The following is a 22821-nucleotide window of genomic DNA, read 5'->3' as shown; positions in this document are numbered from 1 at the left end:
CAGCAGGTTTGGAGCTTCTCATAGACACACAATACTGTCTGTTTAATCCACCAATCGCACGTCCATAGCGCCGAATTACAGGCGTCTGTCACCGTGCCTCGGAAATAATATGGTTTTGCGGTCATCTTGTAGGTGGATGGGAAACACAAGTGAATGGAAAGATGAAAAATAGGTTGTATTGAAGTTCGCTGAATACACTGGCTTGTCTAGCTTGTAATCCTCAACCTTGGCTCCATAACACTGGACATAGATCCGCCACACCACCACCAATACAAAGACAAAGACCCCCATATAGTCTTTAACAGACTATGGGGCAAGTGTCGTTAACGAGTGCCTATGCAGGCCGGCACGGCACTATAAGGGGTGGGTGGCCGTCACCACGCCGACCGCCTTTGTCTCCCTCGTGGCAATATTTACGCACCGCACCAGGTACTCATTTGAGGCTGAGTCGACCTAGGAGGAGGAGCAGAACCGGTTCAGGTAATAGTCGCTGGTGTTGGCCGTAAGTGGGAATGAAACTCGGGTCGCCGGGCTTGTAGCGCAACGTAGCGCTAACCGCTGTGCTACCGCTCCCCACACCACCACCACCACCACGTGTGCCTCTCCGAGCCGCTGGCACCACCGCCGCACACACCTCTCGTGAACCTTGCCCTTGTCGTCGCCGAGCGTGATGGTGACCGTGCGCACTTGGTCCAGGTCGAACGAGCTGTCGTACTGGTGGAAGTCGGGCGTCACCCAGCCCACCCACACGGTGGCCTGCTCCTGGCCCGGGAAGATCCGCACCGAGTAGTAGTACTGCGTGCGCACACACACACAGGATAATGCATGTAATCCTCCACATTCAGTCCTTTACGGGAAGGTGTAATGGTCAGCACGCATGACTTGCAATCCAGAGGTCAATCACATCTTTTCCTAGATGTATGGCCAGTGTTCAAGAATAGGCCAAAATAAACTCAATAGGGGCTCTAGAGTGCCCTATAGTGGTGAGCAGTGGCGTAAGCAAGGAATTGCAGGGCTCCACCTTTAACCCGGTCCTTTATAATGTAGACGATCTAAGACAAGCCATGTTAAACGAGCACCCATTGAAGCTGGCTTGGCGAAGAAGGATTGGTGTGGCCATCACCATGTCCCGCTGGGTTCTTTAGTTTTGACGTTGATGCACTATACTAAGGATGCATTTTATGTTGAGTCCACCTCGGGTTGGCCGTGCTAGATTGAGCTACAAATTGACACTGGTGTGGATAACGCAAAACTTAATTTGGATTCATGGGATGCTAATGAAGTGTGTGAGTTGACTCGATGGCGGCGATGCGGCAGCGGGTGTCGTGATGTGGATACTCACCACGGTGGACTGCAGAAGGGCCTCGAGCTCGTCGCGATCGGCTGGCAGCGTCTCTCCCGTCGCCCGCGAGGGCGGCCGTAGCGGCTGGGAGGCCCTGCCCGAGTGCAGCGCCAGGCGGCCAACAGTTAATAAGGGACACGACGTGCACAGGGGCACCGTAACGCGGGTGCTGGACGATGCAGAGCATGCGGGCTCCACGTCGTACCCGGCACGAGTGCACACTCCCTGTTGTTGACAACGCACGAAGAACAACGGAGGTTGCGTACACACGAATCCTGCCTCTCCTGAGATAGTGGCTGCATACAAAGCAAATTACATGATGCACGCTAGATATATTGAACGTGACATATGCAAGTATGCAAATGTCCTAGGATGGAAACCCATGCTTTATAAAATATAGTTACATTTAAATTCCACAGCTGGGATTGGGTAATAACACATGCAATATTTCAGGTACATCCACAAACAAGATTCTGTTGGGTGGCGCTGGAGTTAGAGTGAAAACCGGACTATTACAGTGATTTACCTACAGCAGCGAATTCCATGACGATTAAAAATGATAGTAAATTCCAGGGTAGTAATAACAACTAAAAAGTTAAAGCATCTTCCTGCTCAGACAATCGCAGAGCAGAGATTAAAGTCCATTTGGGTGTCAGCTCTGCCCATCATCGCTTTGGAGTCAATAAAATCGGTACTCCGCTGTGGGGAGTCAACGGTGGCCTTTCTATGCACATACTGGCCCACGTCGTGTGAATGGCAATTCAACCACTGGCTCGGGTTCTCCATTGGAGACAAGAACCATTGCTCATTTGAGCATCGACTCACCGTCCAAGTCATTCGATCACGCATCCACTTAGCACTCTCTCCCGGTTCAAAACAAAACGAAAACCCAACGCGACAACGCGTACCTGTGCTTGGGCTGCAGCAGCAGCAGCTTCTCCTGGGCATAGTCCTTGTGGTTGTTGGCCTCGTGCTTGGTCCGGTCGTCCGCCGCCGCCTCCTCCTCCTCGCGCTCGCCCCGCCGCTGATCGGCCCGCGAGTTGGCGCGCGAATCGCCGCGGGAGCCCGTGAGCGGCGTGCCCTGCACGGAGCGCCGCAGCACCTCGAACTCCGACCCGGCGTCGTCGTCGCCGCCGCCGCCCAGCGTGGACGGCGATGGCGCCGGCAGGCTCCGCCGCCCGAAGCTCTCCTCGCACTCCACGGGCATGCTCAGGCGGAAGAAGGCCAGGTCCGTGTTGCTGTGCTGCGAGCCGAACGTCTTGTGCGACACCTTGAGGCACGGCGGGCTGTCGATGGTGCCGTCTATGCGCGTCACCTGCCTCCCGGGGAACGGCGAGTGGCAGGGGGGGAGAGGGGACACAGTGCGTGAGGGGTAGCGGAGGGAGGGAGGAAAAGGCAAAAGCGGGGAACGCAGTGCACGCTATGTCAGGGACCGCATTGCGAAGGGCACTGGATGTCATTACAAGCGAGCATGATGATGACATTTGGGACGCTCACGTGGGGTTACGGTGCGTGCGCTGGTGGGGTCAAGTGTGGGTATTATCACCTTTTTCAAGAGGACTGGCCAGCATTCTAAAAAAATTCTGGTAAGCCATGAAGACCCTCGAGGGTAAAAATAAAAATCTGAATATGGAGTTCCGCTGAGGCAGTTGAATTTCTGATAAAATCGCGATTACAAATTACGAAAAAAAGAAACAACTTGAGACTAGGCTCAGAAGAAAGCTGTCTCTGGTGTGGACTAATCAATTTCAAAGACAATGCATATATTATCAGAATGTTTTTTGTTTGCATTCTGACCACAAGTATTGTGGTTAATGCAGACATGATTCCTTGTAAAAGGTTTCAGTTTGGTGTTTTAACATCTTAAACACCTGTTTTGTTGCCAGAAAAAAGGGGAAAACCTATTCTCATATTTTGGTACTTGCAAAGGAGGTCCCATGATCTACTATAACATGTCTCATTCCATTATAACACTCCACTCTCCGTTTTGCCCTTTCCATCCCCTTTTAAACTCATCACTGCAACCTATACATCAATTCAGGTCTGTCCCCCTCCTGGATATCCAGAGAGACCACCACTGGATTGTCTTCATCCTAAAAGGTCCTCCTAAACAAATCCGCCAATTGCCTAAAGGACCACTTAGTACCCTGAAAATCCCTCCCGTAGCCTCAGAAGTGCCTCCTTATTACTACAGAAAAATCCACTTGCTAAAACTTTGTTTTGGTAAAAAAGTATTTTCACGTTGCTGCTCTCTGTTTCTGGAATACTCCGCCCGCTCATCTACATCTTGATTCCCTCCCTTAACTCCCCATCTCTACATCTCGATTAAACCAACACACACAGATAAACTTGCACATGTGCCTAACGTCTTCTGGCACCTCTGGCTACCACATGTTTGCACTGTCTTTTACGATTTGCATGTGTTTATGTCACTGTCAGCGCTATGCTGCGCTATTAACCCAGCGACCCGGGTTCGATTCCTGCTCACGGCCAACACCAGTGACGATTATCTGAACCAGTCCTGGGCCTCACCCTATGTCGACTCAAATAAATAGCTGGTAAAACATCTCTACCAGGGAGATAAAGGCGGCCCGGGGGTGGTGCTGGCCACACACCCCGTCGTGTGCCGTGCCGGCCTTCATAGGTGCTCGCTAACAGCACTTGCCCCTACAGTCTGTTGAAGGCTATACGGGTGGGTCTCTGTCTTTGTTAGACTAAATCTATCATTTATGTGCACCTGAACCTAACTTTTTCAGATTACTCGCGTGTTGTGTGTACGACCTTCAAAGAAATAGTTTGTTAGTTGTGCAATATTCCTCAAGGACCCTGTACCCATTTCTCTTTCTGTGCTCATGCATCATGGGATCCCCTTCAAAAATATATGGTCAACTGGCTAAACGGGACCATCCGTGTAAACTAATCAAAGTAAAATGGAACTTAAAGCATGTAGAGACCCAGAGGGTCTCTCTAGAGCTCCCTCGAAGCAGAGTTTATTTTGCCAGCAATGGCATGAGCAAGCAGTTTCAGGGTTGCACCTTTACAAATGAGACCGGTTGGGGTAAGAGGCGGCACAATGGTTGAGCGCACTGTGTTATGAGCCCGACGCGTCTGATTGCAAGCTAATGCTAACATCAGAAGCGGTCCTGGGGCGCTCCCCTTCAACTACCCACCCAGACCAATGTGGTCAAATATGGTCAACCACCAAGCACGACAAGGCCATGACAGACGCTTTGAATGTACACGTGCAAGAGTCGATGCGTTCGCAATTCGTACGTTTCACCTAATGGGTTCGCAGAAACGCCGCAGCCACGAAAGGCGTCATCATTGACTGCAGTGTAACAACAACAAGAAAGAATCGATTCTTGGAGAAAATCACGACCCTGAATTTGCGACAATTGTCATAGGTAAGTCAGCTCCAGTTTGATAAAGGGCGATCATTATCGTGTTAAAAACGGGGCTATATTTAGTATAGAAACAATCTACAAAAAGAGAACTTAATTGTAAACCTATTAATCGAGACAACCAACACTAAATAACCTTTCCAACAACGCCAGGTCAATAGCCCGCTGTGGACGAACGATTGGCTAAATCTGATAACATGTTTTAACCTTGAGACAATTCAAATGCAATGTAAGATAGAGCTATTGTAAAATCATTGGTGACAAGACCGATAACAACCATACTTCAAGCAACCATGGGGTAGTGCTCATCCCCCGTTTGAAATGCTGTACCCTCAGTGGAGAAATTCCACATTCCTATGCCTGGGATGAGTTGCTTCAAAGGACAACTGCTATTGATTTTCCACAATGTGGCACTCAGTAATATTAACCTCCGGCGGGGATGAATGGCTGAGTCGATTCTCGACCGGTTTTGAACTTAATTTTGGAGCTTTCGTGACTGCAGGAATTATTCTTTGGTTCTTTCGGTAAAGTCACATATAAAGATAAAATAATAAATTAAATAATAGCATGACGTTTCGATTGCAACACAAGCAATCATCAGGTATAAAAGAAATAGCAACAAAAATCTAACCAGAAAACTATAGACAGACATATAAGCAGACAGACATCATAAAGATACACAGAGAGAGAACACGTATCGGCACAAAGAGAGAGGTCGTCTTTGTGACGGGGCCTTAAATATAGAGAGGGGGGCGGGGGCGGAGAGAGGGAGGGGGCAGAGAAAAAATTAGCATGTCAATGAGTGGACAACGACATGGTACGGTACGCAAGCTTGAAAATTAGGAGAAAGACACACTAAAATTAAATAACCTAGTAAAATATCGAAATGTAATGTAATGCAACACAGAGAGTCGGTCAACACACAATTAACGCATAGCCCGGTTGATTACGTATTTCAAAGATTGCTAAGTTATAATTTAAGTGTGAAAATTCCAAAGAGAGGACACAGGCAGAGAGAGAAAACAAAAACCAGAGATAGAGAAAAAAGATAGCTTAAAACTTCCCCGTAGAAGTGGTTCAATCTTAATTTTGGAGCTTTCGTGACTGCAGGAATTATTCTTTGGTTCTTGTGACCTTGTGACCTTCCATCCTCACTGTGTGATGCCCGGGAACCACCCAGCCGGTTGATAAGAGCCAAATTTGTCTTCAATAGAGTTTCCTTGGAACACACTCTCATAAATCAAGTGCTCAATCCCAGGCACACAATTCTCAAAACAATATTTAATTATCCACGAAATAAATACCAATGCAGTTTTATTGTTCTGAGCCTGACAATGCACTAGTGAGCACAACAAAGTGAAATTCGCAATTTGTTTCATATAGGTTGCCTAAACACGTTAGTGTCCCAACTCCCAAGACATATCAATTCATGCTAGCACAATGCAAACTCTGGATTGGGTGCACTTTTCTTCATGAAATAGACCCTCGCTGACACGTGTGACACTTTATGAAACTGGCAAATAAATAAAGAAGCACAGTGCAGCCACGGGGCTCTGAAAGCTATGTACTGAATAGTGCAATCATCTGGGAAAAAATAACGTCTGATCCGAACAGACACACAAAAGCCTTGCGTCATTTGAGGCACAACGCAGCATAGAGATGCGGGATTCTGAATTCCTGTCACCGGGCTGCAATTGTAATGCGAATAGTTGCATTCACTGACACGAGATGGACCGAACTTTTAAATTAATGCATGGTGCAGAGCTTAGACGTCTTTATCAGCATGCCCTACATTTCCCCAGTGTAAATGTAAAAGGCAGAACAATATGCCTCCCATCAATGGTCACAAGAGCATTCACTAGAAATAGCTGTAACCATTTTAAAATGTATAGCTGAGCGATCCGATTATTTAAGTCATCAATTTATCTACCAATTATTTTACTCGGACTGGCAGAGGATAATAGGAAGGTATTTAGCCTGGACTTGAACAGGGGCAGGGAGTTGGCAGCATGTATACAATGTTCAGCGAGGCCTACTTTCCAGTGTAATGAGAACCCAACTCATAGCCTGTGTTTGGAGCTTGTGCAGAGTTGCCATTATAACGTAGATAGCAACTTGTCCAGACGTAACACACAACCTACCAAATGTGGAAGGATAGAGCCAGAAGGTTTGTGTTAGTCGAAACTCATGAAGCGTCTCCTTGCTCAACCATTGTTGACTTCTTTTTTACTGAACGAGCAGAGCTCATGGACTTGATCAAAATCACTGACTCCGGCTTGAACTCACAGCCTTGTAATGGCGAGCACGAGCACTCCTACGACAACACAATCTGTCCAGAGTACTCTTAGGTTACTTGGGCTCATTTCTCATTTGTCTCCACTGAAATTCGGGGCTTGCAGCCAAACACCTGACAGAAGCTGGCACAGTAAGCCGCCACACGCTCGTCAAACCCCCACTGGACACCCTCGTCTGCTTTGTGTGCGGGGCAGCGGGTGAGGAGGATGGGCCAACGTTACCTCAAAATGATCGTCGTCAGCCATGACGGGCATGAACTGCGCCAGCCGCTTGCTGTACCACAGCGTGATGTCTCGGTTCATGTACACTGCGAAGGGCTCGTAGCCCTCCTGCAGCCCGCAGATGGGGAAGTACTTCAGCTTGGTGGCGTCCTTCCCAAAGTTCAGGCGTCCCACCTGCGACAGGCCCAGGCTGCATATGGGCATGAAGCCTAGAGGGCACAGAGGGGGCAGCAGTGAGGCGAGAAGGAACATCTACACGTACGTACGCATCTCTGTGTCTGTGCGTGCGTGTGCACATGAAGCGAGAATGTCTTGGCGAGGTGCAGAAGGCGCGGTGTGTCGAAGTTGCCGACAGTCGGAGAGGACTTTAAAGCGAAGGAAACTTTCTTGGAATTCACAAACAACTGGCATAAGGCCAGCTTGAAGGCTGGCAATGAAGCAGAACCCCCCCGCCCCCTGCAAAGGCTGTCCTGCGTTACACGCGGCAACGGGCGACTGAGACATCACACGTTTAAAGTGCTCTTGCTGAATTGTGCCACGAGACAGTGGCATGACAATGGGAGGTGGGCAGGCAGGTGATGTTGCGTGCCAAAGTACAAGGGCGGCAGACAGCCTGAGCCACACAGCTTATCTCCTGGATGAAAACTTCAGAATAAAAATAAATGCGGATTTAAAAAAAACATTATTGTTAGGGAAGCTTAAAACTATTTTTAGTACAAAAATTGCATTGAGTGTTTATGCACTGTTGTTTTCATGTGAGTGTAAGTGGTTTTTAAACGTGTTTTCATTACTTTTTACACCACGCAATGAAATGTAATTTTGGCTAAAGTATGGTCGATGTGTACACAATAGCATTGCTTTTAAAAACACACACATAAGACCATGTCAACACACATGCCACTGTGTGGCAGCACACTAATTTGTGGCCAGAATATTTTTTTCTACACTTGACTGTGTGGAAATGGAGGTAATTATAACATAATGAATGGTTTCAATGCGACACACCTGTCAAACACGTTGCTACTGCTATGATATTGTTCAAGTCTGTATGCGTTTGCTTGGATATGTATAACATTTTAAAATGAAAATGAAAAAAACATGAATAGTACTATTTGGTTATTTCGGTAAAGTCACGTAGAAAGAACATAAATTAAATAATATAATACGACGTTTCGATTGTAACACAAGCAATCGTCATCAGGTATGAATGAATGAGAAAACAAGTGGAATCACGCGTGAGGCACGTGGGGAGCAAGTGGGAAGCACGCGGGAAGCACGAGGGAAGCAAGTAGGAAGCACGTGGGAAGCAAGTTGGAAGCACATGGGAAGCAAGTGGGAAGCACGTGGGAAGCAAGTGGGAAGCAAGTGGGAAACGAGTGGTAAGCAAGTGGGAAGCACGAGGGAAGCAAGTGGGAAGCACGAGGGAAGCAAGTGGGAAGCCAGCGGGAAGCGAGTGGGAAGCAAGTGGGAAGCAAGTGGGAAGCACATGGGAAGCAAGTGGGAAGCACGTGGGAAGCAAGTGGGAAGCAAGTGAGAAGCAAGTGGGAAGCACGAGGGACGCACGTGGGAAGCAAGTGGGAAGCAAGTGGGAAGCACGAGGGAAGCACGTGGGAAGCAATTGGGAAGCTAGTGAGAAGCAAGTGGGAAGCACGCGGGAAGCAAGTGGGAAGCACGCGGGAAGCTAGTGAGAAGCAAGTGGGAAGCACGCGGGAAGCAAGTGGGAAGCAAGTGGGAAGCACGAGGGACAGCCACTGTCGTGCTCCCCGCGTATATTAATCCTCATTTAATTGACCCGTGAACAAGTGATCCTGGCTTCGAACACGAATTCAAACTCACAAATTTTCGTTTGCGAATCGAGCACCACACTCTGGGGCATCACTCGGTCACAGATTGAAAGACAAGCGCAGTCAGATTCATTGGCTATGCGACACTGCCCAGAGGGAGAGACTCTGACAGAGGTGCGTGCGTCACACTTTGCGCAGCGCTTACAGTCGCCGAGACGCAGCCCTGCACATTAAACCGGCCGCCGCCACCGTCGCCGCCGCAGCAGCAGCGCCGCTTCAGGAATTCAAATCAACTCGTGGCCACGGCCTCCTGGCAACAGGCAGCCATTCGAATGTTTTGAGCGCACTTTCGGCTGCGGCACCTTCCCAAAGCCGGAGCTGCGTGGGAGGCCAGGACGGGAGTGTGTTTGGGGGGGGGGGGGGGGAAGCATTGGTTACGCTTGCCACGCAAACGCACGGTTAAAGTTGGTTCGCGCAAACGGTTCCTGCGTTGGCAAATTTTGGCACGGCGCAATTCGACGTTGCGCCCTTGCAGGATCATCTCAGTGCGGGAGCTGCGCGATTGCGGCAAAACGCTTTGGGCGCAACGTTTGAATAATCGCTCCGACTGTTCACGCTCTCAGCAGTGGAGGCACGGCGAGTTTGGCCACGGCCGTCTCGTTCTTTTTAATACCAGATGTGCTGATTTGTTTACATAGACGTCAAATGTTAGGAATGGTCGGGAGGAATTAATATCTGGGCACACGTACCCCCCACGCACGTCTAATTTTTCTTGTCCTGCCATATTTTACAGAATGGCTGTACATTCCAAAAAGCTTAAATCAAGCGGCTCTTGTGGTCCTGAAATCCCAACGTTAATAAATGTAGGTGGGTGAAAAAGGCAGTCAGCAGTTTTGCCTTTAGCACAGCTCTTCTACAGATAATTGTGTTACTGGGGATTTGCTTACTGAAAAAGGGAACTGAGATAATATTTCTTGATTAGCAGTTCCACATATTGATTTATCTGCTACATACAAGGTGAGATGCTGCTGTGGTGTAATGGTTTAACGCATTAGACACATCATCCAGGAGTTCCCACTTTCTTCTCCTCGCACGGCACTAGAAACAATGAGCAAGTTTCTAAAACCCGCCTGCCTCTGTTCACCCAGTAGTAAAGATATACCACAGTTAGCCGATAGGGAGATTGAATGCAGTGTGGTAAAAACGTGGGTACTACCATCTCTCTTCCAAAATGTCTGGCTAGTGTGGAAGAGTAGGCCAAATGCCCTCTAGAGGGGCTCTGTAGATCTCCCTCTTTTGGAGGCCCTTCTGCCAGCAGTGGCACGAGGAACTGGAGGGCTGTACTTTTACCAATATACAAGAAAACGGATTTTGCATGACAGATTTGTGTTGCTTCGGGACTGCGTGACATCGGGTAAATTGACGGTTTATTTGGCCATGGTGTCGGAATGCAGGACTTTAAGTGGGCCTGGGTATTTTTATATCTGCTAACAGATGGCACAGTGGACCTAATATCCCTTCGGAAAGGGAGTGTGCTCCTTCAGGTTATTTTTTGTCTTCTGTTACGATGAATCAAAGCCAGATACTGAAACATGGCAGTCACTGGGCTCAGAATAATATACATGCAAAATATTCCCCATATAGTTTTTAACAGACTGTTAGGACAAGTGCTGTTAGGGAGCACCTATTAAGGCCGGCACGACACACGAGGGGGTGGGTGGCCAGCACCACGCCAGACCGCCTTGGTCTCCCCAGTGGCGATGTTTACACACCGCATCAAGAAGTAATTTGAGGCTGATTCGACCTAAGGGAGGCACATGACCAGTTCAGATAATCGTCACTGGTGTTAGCACGTCAGTGGGAATCGAACCCGCGTCGCCGGAGTGCAGCGCACTGACCGCTACACTACCGCTCCCCAAACATATGCACACACATACACATACACCCACGCTACTAACAGAGAAACACAAAAATGTATGATTACTAAGTATAACTGCTCGGACACGCACGCAAGTCAGTTCCAGATAATAAACAGCCTTCCATCAGCAGCACAGTAAAGAATTAGCATATATGGTGACGAAATGCCAGGAAGAAATCAGCTGTCAATTTGCATAACCACAAAGTATGATATCAACCGTCACAGTTGTGTCAACTTTCCCAGCATTGACAGCAGAGAATTTAGTTGAAGTGTTTATAATGATTAGAGGGAATTTCAGTCCCAAATGAATGCAATTATCTGATTACAACACTGGATAAGGGGGGGCCCCCTGAGTGACAAACTCGACAAGATGGACATGGGGGCTCGTCCAACGGAGATGGAGAAACATTCGGTTTAGGCTGTCAAGCGCCTCTGAGTAAAACCTGTATTATGGATAATATTCACCATGCAAATACAATTCGAAAAAGTAATGGCATGACGACTGTCATTCAGCTTATCATTAAACTGTCTAGTTTTTTTCAGCACATACAAATCAGTGGGCTTATATTAATCAGCTAAACGTGATGCACATCATGCACGTGAAACTCACTGCATATTTTCACGGCTCGGAGAAATCAAAACAAAGTCTAACAGCATTGCCAACTCTGAATTTATTATTTGAAAAAGAGTGCAGCACCTTGCTAAAGCAGGGTGCTTGTTTCAGTTAGTAGGCCTGAGCCAGTGGTATACATTCCATATCCCTATGGCAGGGGCCAGTATATCGATAGGACAAACGCTTTTAACGTTCAAAAGCATTGCACCCATTTTTATTAACTCTGGACGAACAATGAGACAAATCCCAATCAGTATTATGAACTCAAATCCTTTCAATCCTGGGTCGACTGCCACAATGCCACCCGGATTAATATCACGCCAATTTGGATCATCGGTGATGACAAGCACAAGTTCCGGCGCGTACAGCTCGCATATTAGCACCGTCTGCTACACCGACGACAAACAGGCAGGAAGCTGTCTTCTGCTGCCTTGAACAAAACGAACAAAGAATGACTCTGTAAGGTCATGCACACACGCGAGGTGCAGCAGCAGCAGCAGCAATCTCGGTAGTGACGCACTGCAGTCAGGACACGGCAGCTTATCGCTTCCAGAGCGGTGTCACGCGCAACGCGCGGACGTCATCTCGCGCGGCTCCAGCAGGCACATGGCCTGACTCTCAGTGGGCAGCACAGATTAAATCGTCCGCTTCCTGGAGGTGTGAGGCGATGACTAATAGAAGACGTCACCACAGGCCACTTCAGTTATTATTTTCTCTCGCTCTCTCTTCAGAACATGGCCTTGCAAATGGCACCAAACCGACGCGCCAGTGCATAACTGCATGTGCCAGTGAAACGACGTTTATTTTGAAACGCTACAACAACACAGCAGATGTTTTGGGTTTTTTGCCAGTAAAGTAAAACGCAAAGTTATTTAATCGAGTAAAACAGAACCAGCAAGGGTGGTGCTACGGCTAGGGCACAAGGAATACGCATTGAAATCCCAGACGAGGGCATCAACTCAATGCCATTATCTCTCTGGGGTTACTAAAATTAGTAACTTATATTTTTTTAAGTAAACGGTGGTTGTCCTATGGAAGGGCAGGCCCCCCATCAAACATGGTTGGAATTTCCCAAATCAGAGTCATAGAGACATACATTTAGATGAGCACTGCCCAAATTCAATGGAGCTGGGAAAGACTGACATTTTTGGAGAAAAGGACTTTAATTGTTGAGATTTAAAAACAATCCTGAAAGCTTCTTCTTGGTTCTTTTGGTAAAGTCACGTAGAATGGAAATAATAAAATAATAAAAATAAAACATAATAAAATAATTCTCACGACGTTTCGGCCACAACGGCTGCTTGACTCTCAGTGGGCAGCCACAACGGCTGCTTGCTTTGTGGCCGAAACGTCGTGAGAATTATTTTATTATGTTTTATTTTTTTTATTTTATTATTTCCATTCTACGTGACTTTACCGAAAGAACCAAGAAGATGAATCCCTGCAGTCACGAAAGCTTTAAATCGAAAAATCCTGAAAGCATTTTTTGTAGGCAAACAAATGAAACATGAATTATCTACGGATCCCAAAGTAAAACATTATTCGAGATTCAGTGGCACTTTCTTGGAAAAACGACATTATCGTCAAATTATATTTGCCCATCAGTTGCCCTGAAAATGGACAATCCATTAGAATCCTCCAAGGCCAGACTGACTGGAACCAGCACTGTTTGCATACACTTTTAAAACAGACAAATCAAGCATAAAGCATGAAGTAATGTCCCTTAAACAATGCCTTACATGAAATAAAATTGATTTTCTTCTTAAGTAAATATAAACCATGCTTCAAGGACCAATTTAGTGCAATTGTAGATGTTTACCATCAACCCATAGATATTTTATGGCCATCTCCAAATATATTACACAGAGACAGAGTGCTGGTGACAGAGATGCACGGTTAGCCCTTTAGATACTAATGTTAACTGATCAGGTAGTACTGTGGTATTGAGCAGTCTTTCCAGAAGTGCAAGTGGTGAAACGTAGAGGACTTTACATCCTCTACAAATGCGTGATCAAAAAACAATATGTGCGGGACATTTTTTGTATCCAGAAATGTACCACACTTGTCAAAAGTAACGCAAGATCATTAGCGCCCACGGACTGCAGCAATGTGACAAAGGAGATTAATGTCACTGAAAAATAATAGCAAAAGGAGCCTGCTGGTAGCATATGGCACAAGAATGGCAGAATAATGGCAGACGGACTGTACTGGGTTTCATCAACAGGGGAAATGTGATTTTAGTAAGCTCCTCATGCAATCACGGACCAACTTCAAGATCACACTCATAGTCTTCCAGATCCTCCATGGACTGGCCCCTGCCTACATCTCTCATATCATCTCACTCTACGCCCCTCCACACACTCTGCACTCCACATTCTGGAACTCCCTTCCTTCAGCCATCCATGCTGTCCACTCCATGCGTGCGGCTCAAGTCATTCCTTTTCCCTCTGCCTGAACATCTATTTCACGATAAGAAATGAAAAAAGACATTTATAAAATTTTCTAGCATGCCTATGTCTCACTATTCTGTACAGTGTCTTTCGATGTAGTTGCATTTAGAAGCTGTGTAAATCCAAACTGTATCGTACGTTTATCTCAATGCGTGTGCATGTTGAAATTGGTACTGGTGGGCACTCATAGTCATGGTGGAAATTTAACAAACAATACAATTTCTCCACGGAACAACGATTGTTGCCTTCACACGTGATACTCGTGCTTTCGAGACTGAGATGTGAGCTCGCGACCACAAGACTGCGAGTGGAGAGTCCCACATACAAGCTTCCTTGAGGTCAAATTCGGTGGGGGCGAGATGTCAACTGCCTCGCCTGGTATGCAGGAGGTCGTGGGTTGGATCTTGACCCTGACGCTTGTATATTTGGAATCTGCCTGTCTCTCTCCCCGTGGTTCACTGGATTTTTCTCCGGTTATTCCCACATTTAGAAACATGCGTCAAAGAGTATTTGGCCGCTATACATTTCCACGTGATGATAAACCACTTCGTCGAGCTATTATTTGTGGTCACGTCGCTTCTGGGCCTTACCTGGTAAACTAAAACATAGTTTCTGTAATAGTTTACCGCGCGGTGTGCATTACCTGGCTGGTGTCGACGGTCACAGGTTACTAAACATTTCCACACGATACGCCACTTCACTGGGCTACCATTTGTGATAGCCAGGTCGTTTCTGAAACAGAGCTAGGTAGCCTTAGTTGGCCTTACCTGGTAAAATAAAAAATAAAAATTCAGAATATGGCTCTCAAACTTACCCTCGCCGATGTCCAGCTCGCTGAAGGCAAACTCGGAGCCCGAGTCGTCCAGCATGATCTCGCCGTTGAGGGTGAACATCATGATGCGGTCGTTCAGGTCCACGAGGCAGCCCACCACATCGCCCGGCTGCCACGCTCGCCCAAAGTGCTCGCCTCCCTGGTGCCACTTCTGGGACTGCGATGCACAAGGGGGAGGGGGGGGTGACGACGATGACGGGTGAAAGCGTACCTTCAAATCGATAACCACCGACGAACCAAACAACGGGCATTTGAGGTTCGTTGTCACTTTTTTTTTGCGCGACAGATCCAAGCGACATTTTAAATCCCGGTTGCCGAGCACACAGGCCCAAAGGCCCATACCACCAAGCGGCCAGCAACAAACAGCGCGATCGAAGGTATAATATAAGAGTTTACAAGATGCATTCTCAAACTGCTGCTGAATGCTTTGAGAGTGCCGTGTACAATGTATCACTATCAAAAAATACGTGGGCTTGAGTACTAAGAAACAATACACTGTTTATTACACTTCGGGCCAAATATACCATTTAAATTAAACTCTTCAACAAATGCCGTACTTCTCACTATATAGTACGTGTTCAGTATCTGTTACTTTTCTACACTGCTCCCCATCATAATTGCCATCAAGTGTTTGATTGCCATCAATAATTAACACTTTCAAACTCAGAATGAAAGTGTGTATGCATCAGTTCTGACGTTAGCCTTTTGAAAAACTGTCCAAATTGATCAGAGCTGCACAAACCCTGGACAAACAAACAAAGACCACAAAGGACTGTGCCAAAATGGAAACACAATTTGCCCTGACCGCTAACAGGCGGCTTCGGCACTGGTAATTAAATACCTCCGAGTACAAACGCATGTTGGAAAGCGTTACATAATCCCTGCGTAGGGATGACTTTCCCAAACTTGTTAATGTTAGCACGACATGCTAAAGTGGAATATATTTAGGCCACAGGGCATCATGGGAAAACCCACAATGCCTCGCTTGCCCCGCTGTTTCCATGTATACATTTGTAGGGGTGTTAAAGAGAGGGCCCGTTATGCATGGCAGCCTATGGAAAACAAACACAGTGGGCGGGGCTACGTAAGTGCACGAGGAGGTGCCCTCTACGACGTCCGAGCCAGACACCCTGGGGGGGGCTGGTTCCAACGTTATGATCCCCCGGGGCCCCACCCCTCAGGGAGGGGTTGGGTATAAAAGGGGATGTTCAAAGGGCTCGAGTCAGTTATGTTTAAGCTAAGGGAAGAAGACTGAAGACGTCTTAGATAGAGCCCTGGACTCCCCTAGTTCGATGTCCTTTTCAGGGCCGGACAGGACTGAGCCAGCGGCGTGGTCCCGAAAGCCAGAGCCGGTGCTCTTGTAAGAGCTGGTCTGGAACTCCGGGTACCGGGCCCGACTTACCAGTGTCGGGCCAGTTAGCCTCCCCTAGCCCATTAGTGGAGGATTCGGGGCTAGGACAGAGTTAGCTAGGGGTGTATCCCGAGTTATACGGGTGAGGGGGCCGATACCCCCTCGAGTGTGTATATGCCCACTGTCGTATTGTGAAATAAATATACGTGTGCCTCAACCTCGGCGTCAAGCGTCCTCACCGGTACTTCAACTGGTGTCAGAAGTAATTCGAACATGGACACGCGGAAAACAGCGCGGGCCAAAGTACCGCAGGAGGAAGACACTGCCGAGATCGTCGAGCCCGAGACGGCTCCACAAGACATGGTGCAGCTGGGGCCTGACGCCTCCTTACCGGGGCATCGAAATGAAGAGGGGCCGCAGCCAGACGCGTTACGGCTGGCTCACGGGAGGCTGGCGGAGCTGCTGTATGCCGCTGCCGCCACGCTGGAGACCATCACGCGATTGGGGACCGGTGATCCAACACGGGGCGAGGCGAGCCAACGACCAGGGCGCCTTCCCGCCATTTCGGAGCAGTCCGAATTTGAAATTCCCGCCATCGACGCTACAGCTGTTCAGGGCGTGGCCAGCCTGAACATCCGCTCCGACATCGCCGTCGCTGGAGCTGCAGCGTCATCACCGCCGGAGGGTGCATCATCACAACCGCGACAGGCGATCCCATCGGCCGTTCGCACCGACGCACAGCCGAGTGGTGGTGACATCAGCCGGCGGGAGTCTACAACAACCGCTGCGCTTCATCAGAGACTGCCCCCGCTGAAGGAGTTCATCGGCGCGGAGGGAGACTGGGCCGGTTTTCGCCGACGTTTCCTCGCCCATCAGGAGATGGCGAAATGGTCCGATGAGGAGGCTCTCTGCGCGCTGCCGGCGCTCCTCGACGGCGACGCGCTCGCCGCCCTCACATCGGCGCCGAGAGAGAAGCGGTCTACGTTACCGATGGCGCTACAGCAGCTGGGCGGGGTCTATGGACCATCAGCTGAATGCCGACAGCAATTTTACGACCGCAAGCGGGGTGAGAAGGAGTCGCCCCTAGCATACCGGACGAGCCTCCTGGCGATGGCTAAGTCGGCCTTCCCTCGTATGGACGACGACGGCGTGGACGCTATGGTCACGGAGAAAATCCTCCTCCTGGCAGACGACCTTGACATCGCTGTCGTCGCGCAGGAGGACGCGGAGATGACATCGCTCCAGGCGGCAAGGCTCCTCCACGCCAACCTCCTGTCGCTCCGGCGGAAAGCCAGCAGGGCATCGGCGGGGCGTGCGGTGGCTGCAGCCACCCTTCCGACGGAGGAGCTCTACGCCGTCGACCACCGACGGCAACAGGCGACGGGAGCACGGTCGGGCCGGGACGGGTCGGGCCGTTCCGACCATCCATAACCTCCGACGGCGCTCCCGCGTTGTTTTAACTGCGGCGTCCGGGGCCACGTCGCCTCGGGGTGCCACTCTCCTCGTCAGCGCGGGACGACACCTCAACGGGACGACGGGCCTCATCACAAGCTCCACCATCATAACCCGGCGAGTCGCGGCACCCCACATGTTTGGCACACGCCCGTCACGCATTCAAACACCGCAACGAGAGGGGGGCCGATATCGCGCACCATCGCACCATCACGCACCACTCTGGGTACTCATATCGAACCCGGCCAGTGGTCCGTGCTGGCCGATCGTGTGGTAGCCGCATCGTCGGGGTCGTCGGCCGTTGTGGGGCACATCGACGGGGTTGAGGTGCGCATCCTGGTCGATACGGGGGCATCGGCGACCATTATTTCGGAGTTAATTTACAATATTCTCCCTGTCCAGAGCCGTCCTTTGATGCCTGTTAACGTACCATTCTATGCGGCTAACGGGGGCTCACTTGGCATCATCGGACAAATTCGGGCCCAAATTTGTGTTGGGGAAATTAAATTGTCTGGGCCGATTTTTGTTTCCTCCTCGCTGGCGGTTCCGTGCCTGCTGGGGACAGGACTTCCTGGCCAAAATGCCGATTAGGATATTAATCGACCAGGGATGCATTGAGCTCCCGTCGGGCAGACGCATGGCGTTTTTGCCATCACCCGTTACGACTCGGACGGCGTTCGCGACGGTGCCGGCATTCGTAGAGAGAACGGTGCGCGTCCCTCCGGGGGCACAAATGTTGATTCCCTTGAAACTTCGGCGACCCTTCGCTAAGGGTATTGCGGCCCAAGGGGTTCTGCTGGGGCCGTCTAGGGCCGGGGTTAGTGGACCTCATTTACTTCCGGCCCAGACCATAGTAAGAGGGGACGGTGAACCCTTCCTCGCGATCCTCAATGTGGGCTCGCAGACGGTGGTGGTCCCACAGGGAACCGTGCTTGCTCACGCAACGCCGGTGCCATGTGAGGAAACCGTCACAAATCACGTCAGCGTTGTCCCTGCGCCGTGACCGCATTCGGACAGCGATGAAGGGTGGCTCGAGGCGCTTTGTGCGGGATCGACGGACCTGTCAGATTCAGAGCGTCAACAACTTAAAACACTACTGCGGGAATTTTCCGACGTTTTTAGTCGGAATAAATACGATTTGGGTTGTACTCACCTGCTGCGTCACCATATTGACACGGGTGACAGCGCGCCAATTCGCCAAAATCCGTTTCGGTTGAGTCCCGCCGAAAAGGACCATGTCAAATCGGCTATTGATGACATGTTGGCCGCCGACATCATTTCTCCTTCCACCAGCCCTTGGGGAGCGCCGATTGTCCTGGTTAAAAAGCAGGACGGATCGTTGCGGTTTTGCGTTGATTTTCGGCGCCTTAACAAAATTTCGGTTGCCGACGCATACCCGCTCCCTCGGATGGATGAATCGCTGGACGCCTTGGCGGGAGCGCGATTCTTTTCCACACTCGATTTACTTTCGGGATTCTGGCAGCTTCCTCTGGACGATGATTCAAAGCCTAAAACTGCTTTCCGTACACCGCACGGCCTGTTCCAATTCAACCGGTTGCCGATGGGCTTACACTCAGCGCCGGCAACTTTCCAGCGTTTGATGGAATTGGTTTTGGCTGGATTGCAATGGGAGTCGTGCCTCATTTATTTGGATGACGTTATCGTCTTTGGTAAAACTTTTGACGAACATCTCCAGAGGTTGCGGGCGGTTTTCCTAAAGATGCGGGCTGCTAATTTGAAATTCAAACCCCAAAAATGCCATTTGTTGCGCGATTCGGTGCGTTATTTGGGGCACATCGTGGGACGCTCAGGTATTGCTACCGATCCCGCCAAAACGCAGTGTGTCAGCTCCTGGCCGACTCCCACCTCGGTGGGAGAGGTCAGGAGTTTTATTGGTTTCGCGTCGTATTACCGACGGTTCGTCGCTGATTTTGCGACAATTGCCAAACCCCTGCACGCTTTAACATCTAAAGGGGTTCGGTTCCACTGGGGTCAAGCGGAGGAGGCTGCTTTCTGCTCCCTTCGGGACGCCCTGGTAAAAGCCCCTCCCTTGGTTTACCCTGATTTTTCTAAGCCCTTTTTGCTCGACACCGATGCGAGCAACACGGGTATTGGGGGTGTGCTTTCCCAGGTGGTTGATGGCGTGGAACGAGTGGTCGCGTACGGTAGTCGGGTGTTGTCTCCTGCGGAGCAAAGATATTGTGTCACCCGTAGGGAACTGTTGGCAATTGTCTATTTCATCCAACAGTATCGCCCATATCTGTACGGTCGGCATTTCACCGTCCGCACAGATCATGCGGCACTACAGTATGCCCTGCGAGTTCAACAACCATCGGGACAGTTGTCTCGATGGTTGGAGGTTCTCCAGGACTTTGATTTTGAAACCACCTACCGTAAGGGCGTTCGCCATACGAATGCGGACGCTCTGTCGCGCATGCCAACCACCTCCGAATGTGCATGCCTCCTGGGGTCGGGACGTTGCAGGCCTTCAGGGGACGCATCGGTTCCGGTCTTGGCAGCCACCGACGACGACGAAACATTAATTACTAATTCGATCGAACAACAAGGAAGAGATTCCCTGTTGGGGTTGCCCGTCACTGAATGGGGGCGCCTTCAGATGGAGGATACCTCCCTCCTCGGGTGGCGTCGTCGCGTCGGGGGTGCTGGGCGTGTGAAGGGTGATTCGGATGCATGGGAAATGGTGCAAGGTCTGCTGATGCATTGGGACGGCAAATCCCAGCGACATCGGCTGGTGGTCCCTTCTGGGTTGCGAGGCAAGGTGGTGTGGGCCGCGCATGAGCGCCTATTACACCTGGGGACCCAAAAGACTCTTGCACTGCTGCAACTTGATTTTTTTTGGCCTGGCATGACGAGGGATGTTGGGGATCTATTGGGATCATGCCCTCGGTGTGCGCAACGGAAACCGCCGGCGCGAAAGTCTAACCCGCCCTTGCAATCGATCAAAGTGTCCAGAATAAATGAGCTTGTCGCGCTGGACATTTTGGGCCCATTTCCCGCCACCCCCAGGGGCAATAGGTATTTGTTGACTGGTGTCGAGTATTTTACACGCTGGCCTATGGCCTGGCCCCTTGCCAACCAGTCGGCAGCAGCCATCGTGGAGGCCTTTGTTCAGGGATACGTCCTGGACAAAGGTGCTCCGGAGCGGCTGCTGACCGACCAGGGCAGAAATTTTTCCGGTAAATTACTCAAACAAGTCTGTGACCTCCTAGGCACGAAGAAAATTCGTACCTCCCCGTATCACCCGCAAACTGACGGGATGGTCGAGCGCCTGCATCGCACCATTACGTCAATGATGTCACAGCAGGTCTCGGACTCACAGACTGACTGGGACCTGCATATTCAAGGGGTCTTGGCGGCATAACGGATGGCACCCCATGCAGCTACGGGATTTTCCCCCTTTTACCTCATGTACGGTCGCGAACCCGACCCGCCTGTTCGCGCCCAGCTGCAGATCCCCGAGCCGCAAAGGAAAACTAAATTGGCTGACCACGTCAAATTTAATCTGGCCAAATTAACAGAGGCGCGGGATGCTGCAATGCTAAACTCGGACCTCCGTCAAAAGGCGAATGAGCGCCTCAGGCTGGGTCGGGCGCACATGATACAGTGGAAGCCGGGGGACAAGGCATGGCTGCACTGTCCCCAAGTGCCACTGGCTACCTCCTCTAAGCTGGTGCGGCCGTGGCGGGGCCCTGTGGAGGTGGTCGAAGTTTTGCGACCACAGTGCGTGCGCATTAAATGGGGGAAGCGGCGATGGTTTGTGCACCCCTCTAGGTTAAAACCCTTCGTTGCGGTACACAAACCCACTTCACACATGCGTGGCCAAACGTGTGGGGGGTCGACCGACTCATTGGGTCCGTCTCCGTCGTTCTCACCTAATGCCTTGCCGGCCGTGCCACCTCCAGGTGCATCAGGACTGACGGGCTCACGCCCGACCACCCCTCCTGGGGATACCGACGGTCGCGCGGCATCGGATGAGGACTCACTCCGGGACGGACAATTGCCACCTGACGGTCCGCCACGCGGGGTTACCCCGTGTGAGGGGCCCGCTGCAAGGACGCGCGCAAAAATGCGCAGACTGTTATGAGGCCGGAAGATGTGTACATAGGTTGTGTTCATCGTGTGTTGTGTGGGTGGTGTGTTCCCTGCCCATTGAATGTACATATGTTGGGTTCATTGTGTGTTGTGTGGGTGGTGTGTTCCCTGCCCATTGAAATGTACATACGTTGGGTTCACCTGGTGTTGTGTGTATGGTGGGTTCCCTGCAAATTGTATATAGGTTGTTTTTTTACAGAATTCGGATTTATTCAAGGGGGGGTGCGTCGGGTTGTTTTCTCTTCTTGCTGTTGCATTTTGTTGTGTTCTTGTTGCTGTTCTTGTTATTGTTGAAAAATAGTGAGGCACACGCGCGGTCAAGGTGTAAATGCACTTTTATTGTCATTTTTGTATATTGGCAGCCGGGACGGCTGCAAGCTATGCGGGGGGGGGGGGGGGGGGGGGGGGTGATGTAGGGGTGTTAAAGAGAGGGCCCGTTATGCATGGCAGCCTATGGAAAACAAACACAGTGGGCGGGGCTACGTAAGTGCACGAGGAGGTGCCCTCTACGACGTCCGAGCCAGACACCCTGGGGGGGGCTGGTTCCAACGTTATGATCCCCCGGGGCCCCACCCCTCAGGGAGGGGTTGGGTATAAAAGGGGATGTTCAAAGGGCTCGAGTCAGTTATGTTTAAGCTAAGGGAAGAAGACTGAAGACGTCTTAGATAGAGCCCTGGACTCCCCTAGTTCGATGTCCTTTTCAGGGCCGGACAGGACTGAGCCAGCGGCGTGGTCCCGAAAGCCAGAGCCGGTGCTCTTGTAAGAGCTGGTCTGGAACTCCGGGTACCGGGCCCGACTTACCAGTGTCGGGCCAGTTAGCCTCCCCTAGCCCATTAGTGGAGGATTCGGGGCTAGGACAGAGTTAGCTAGGGGTGTATCCCGAGTTATACGGGTGAGGGGGCCGATACCCCCTCGAGTGTGTATATGCCCACTGTCGTATTGTGAAATAAATATACGTGTGCCTCAACCTCGGCGTCAAGCGTCCTCACCGGTACTTCACATTGAAGCGTGTTCTCAGACTGTTCTCGAATTCTGCCAGCTGCTGCGGC

General features: G+C 50.3%; 1 protein-coding gene across 1 annotated transcript in view; it reads right to left on the bottom strand.

The window, feature by feature from the left end:
- LOC133347254 (ryanodine receptor 2-like) overlaps nucleotides 1–22821 on the bottom strand; it is a 323764-nt gene that overhangs the window by 128494 nt on the left and 172449 nt on the right. Inside the window, 5 exon segments of the mRNA XM_061559372.1 lie at nucleotides 635–795; nucleotides 1343–1436; nucleotides 2251–2657; nucleotides 7260–7468; nucleotides 14839–15013. Of these exon segments, the coding sequence (XP_061415356.1) occupies nucleotides 635–795; nucleotides 1343–1436; nucleotides 2251–2657; nucleotides 7260–7468; nucleotides 14839–15013 (1046 nt within the window).

This window comes from Lethenteron reissneri, chromosome 25 (genome assembly GCF_015708825.2).
Source record: "Lethenteron reissneri isolate LAM-NWPU_2019-01 chromosome 25, ASM1570882v1, whole genome shotgun sequence".
Taxonomy (NCBI): Eukaryota; Metazoa; Chordata; class Hyperoartia; order Petromyzontiformes; family Petromyzontidae; genus Lethenteron; species Lethenteron reissneri.
The sequence above is the reverse complement of the archived record's forward strand: the minus strand, read 5'-3'. Positions and strand labels throughout refer to the sequence as shown.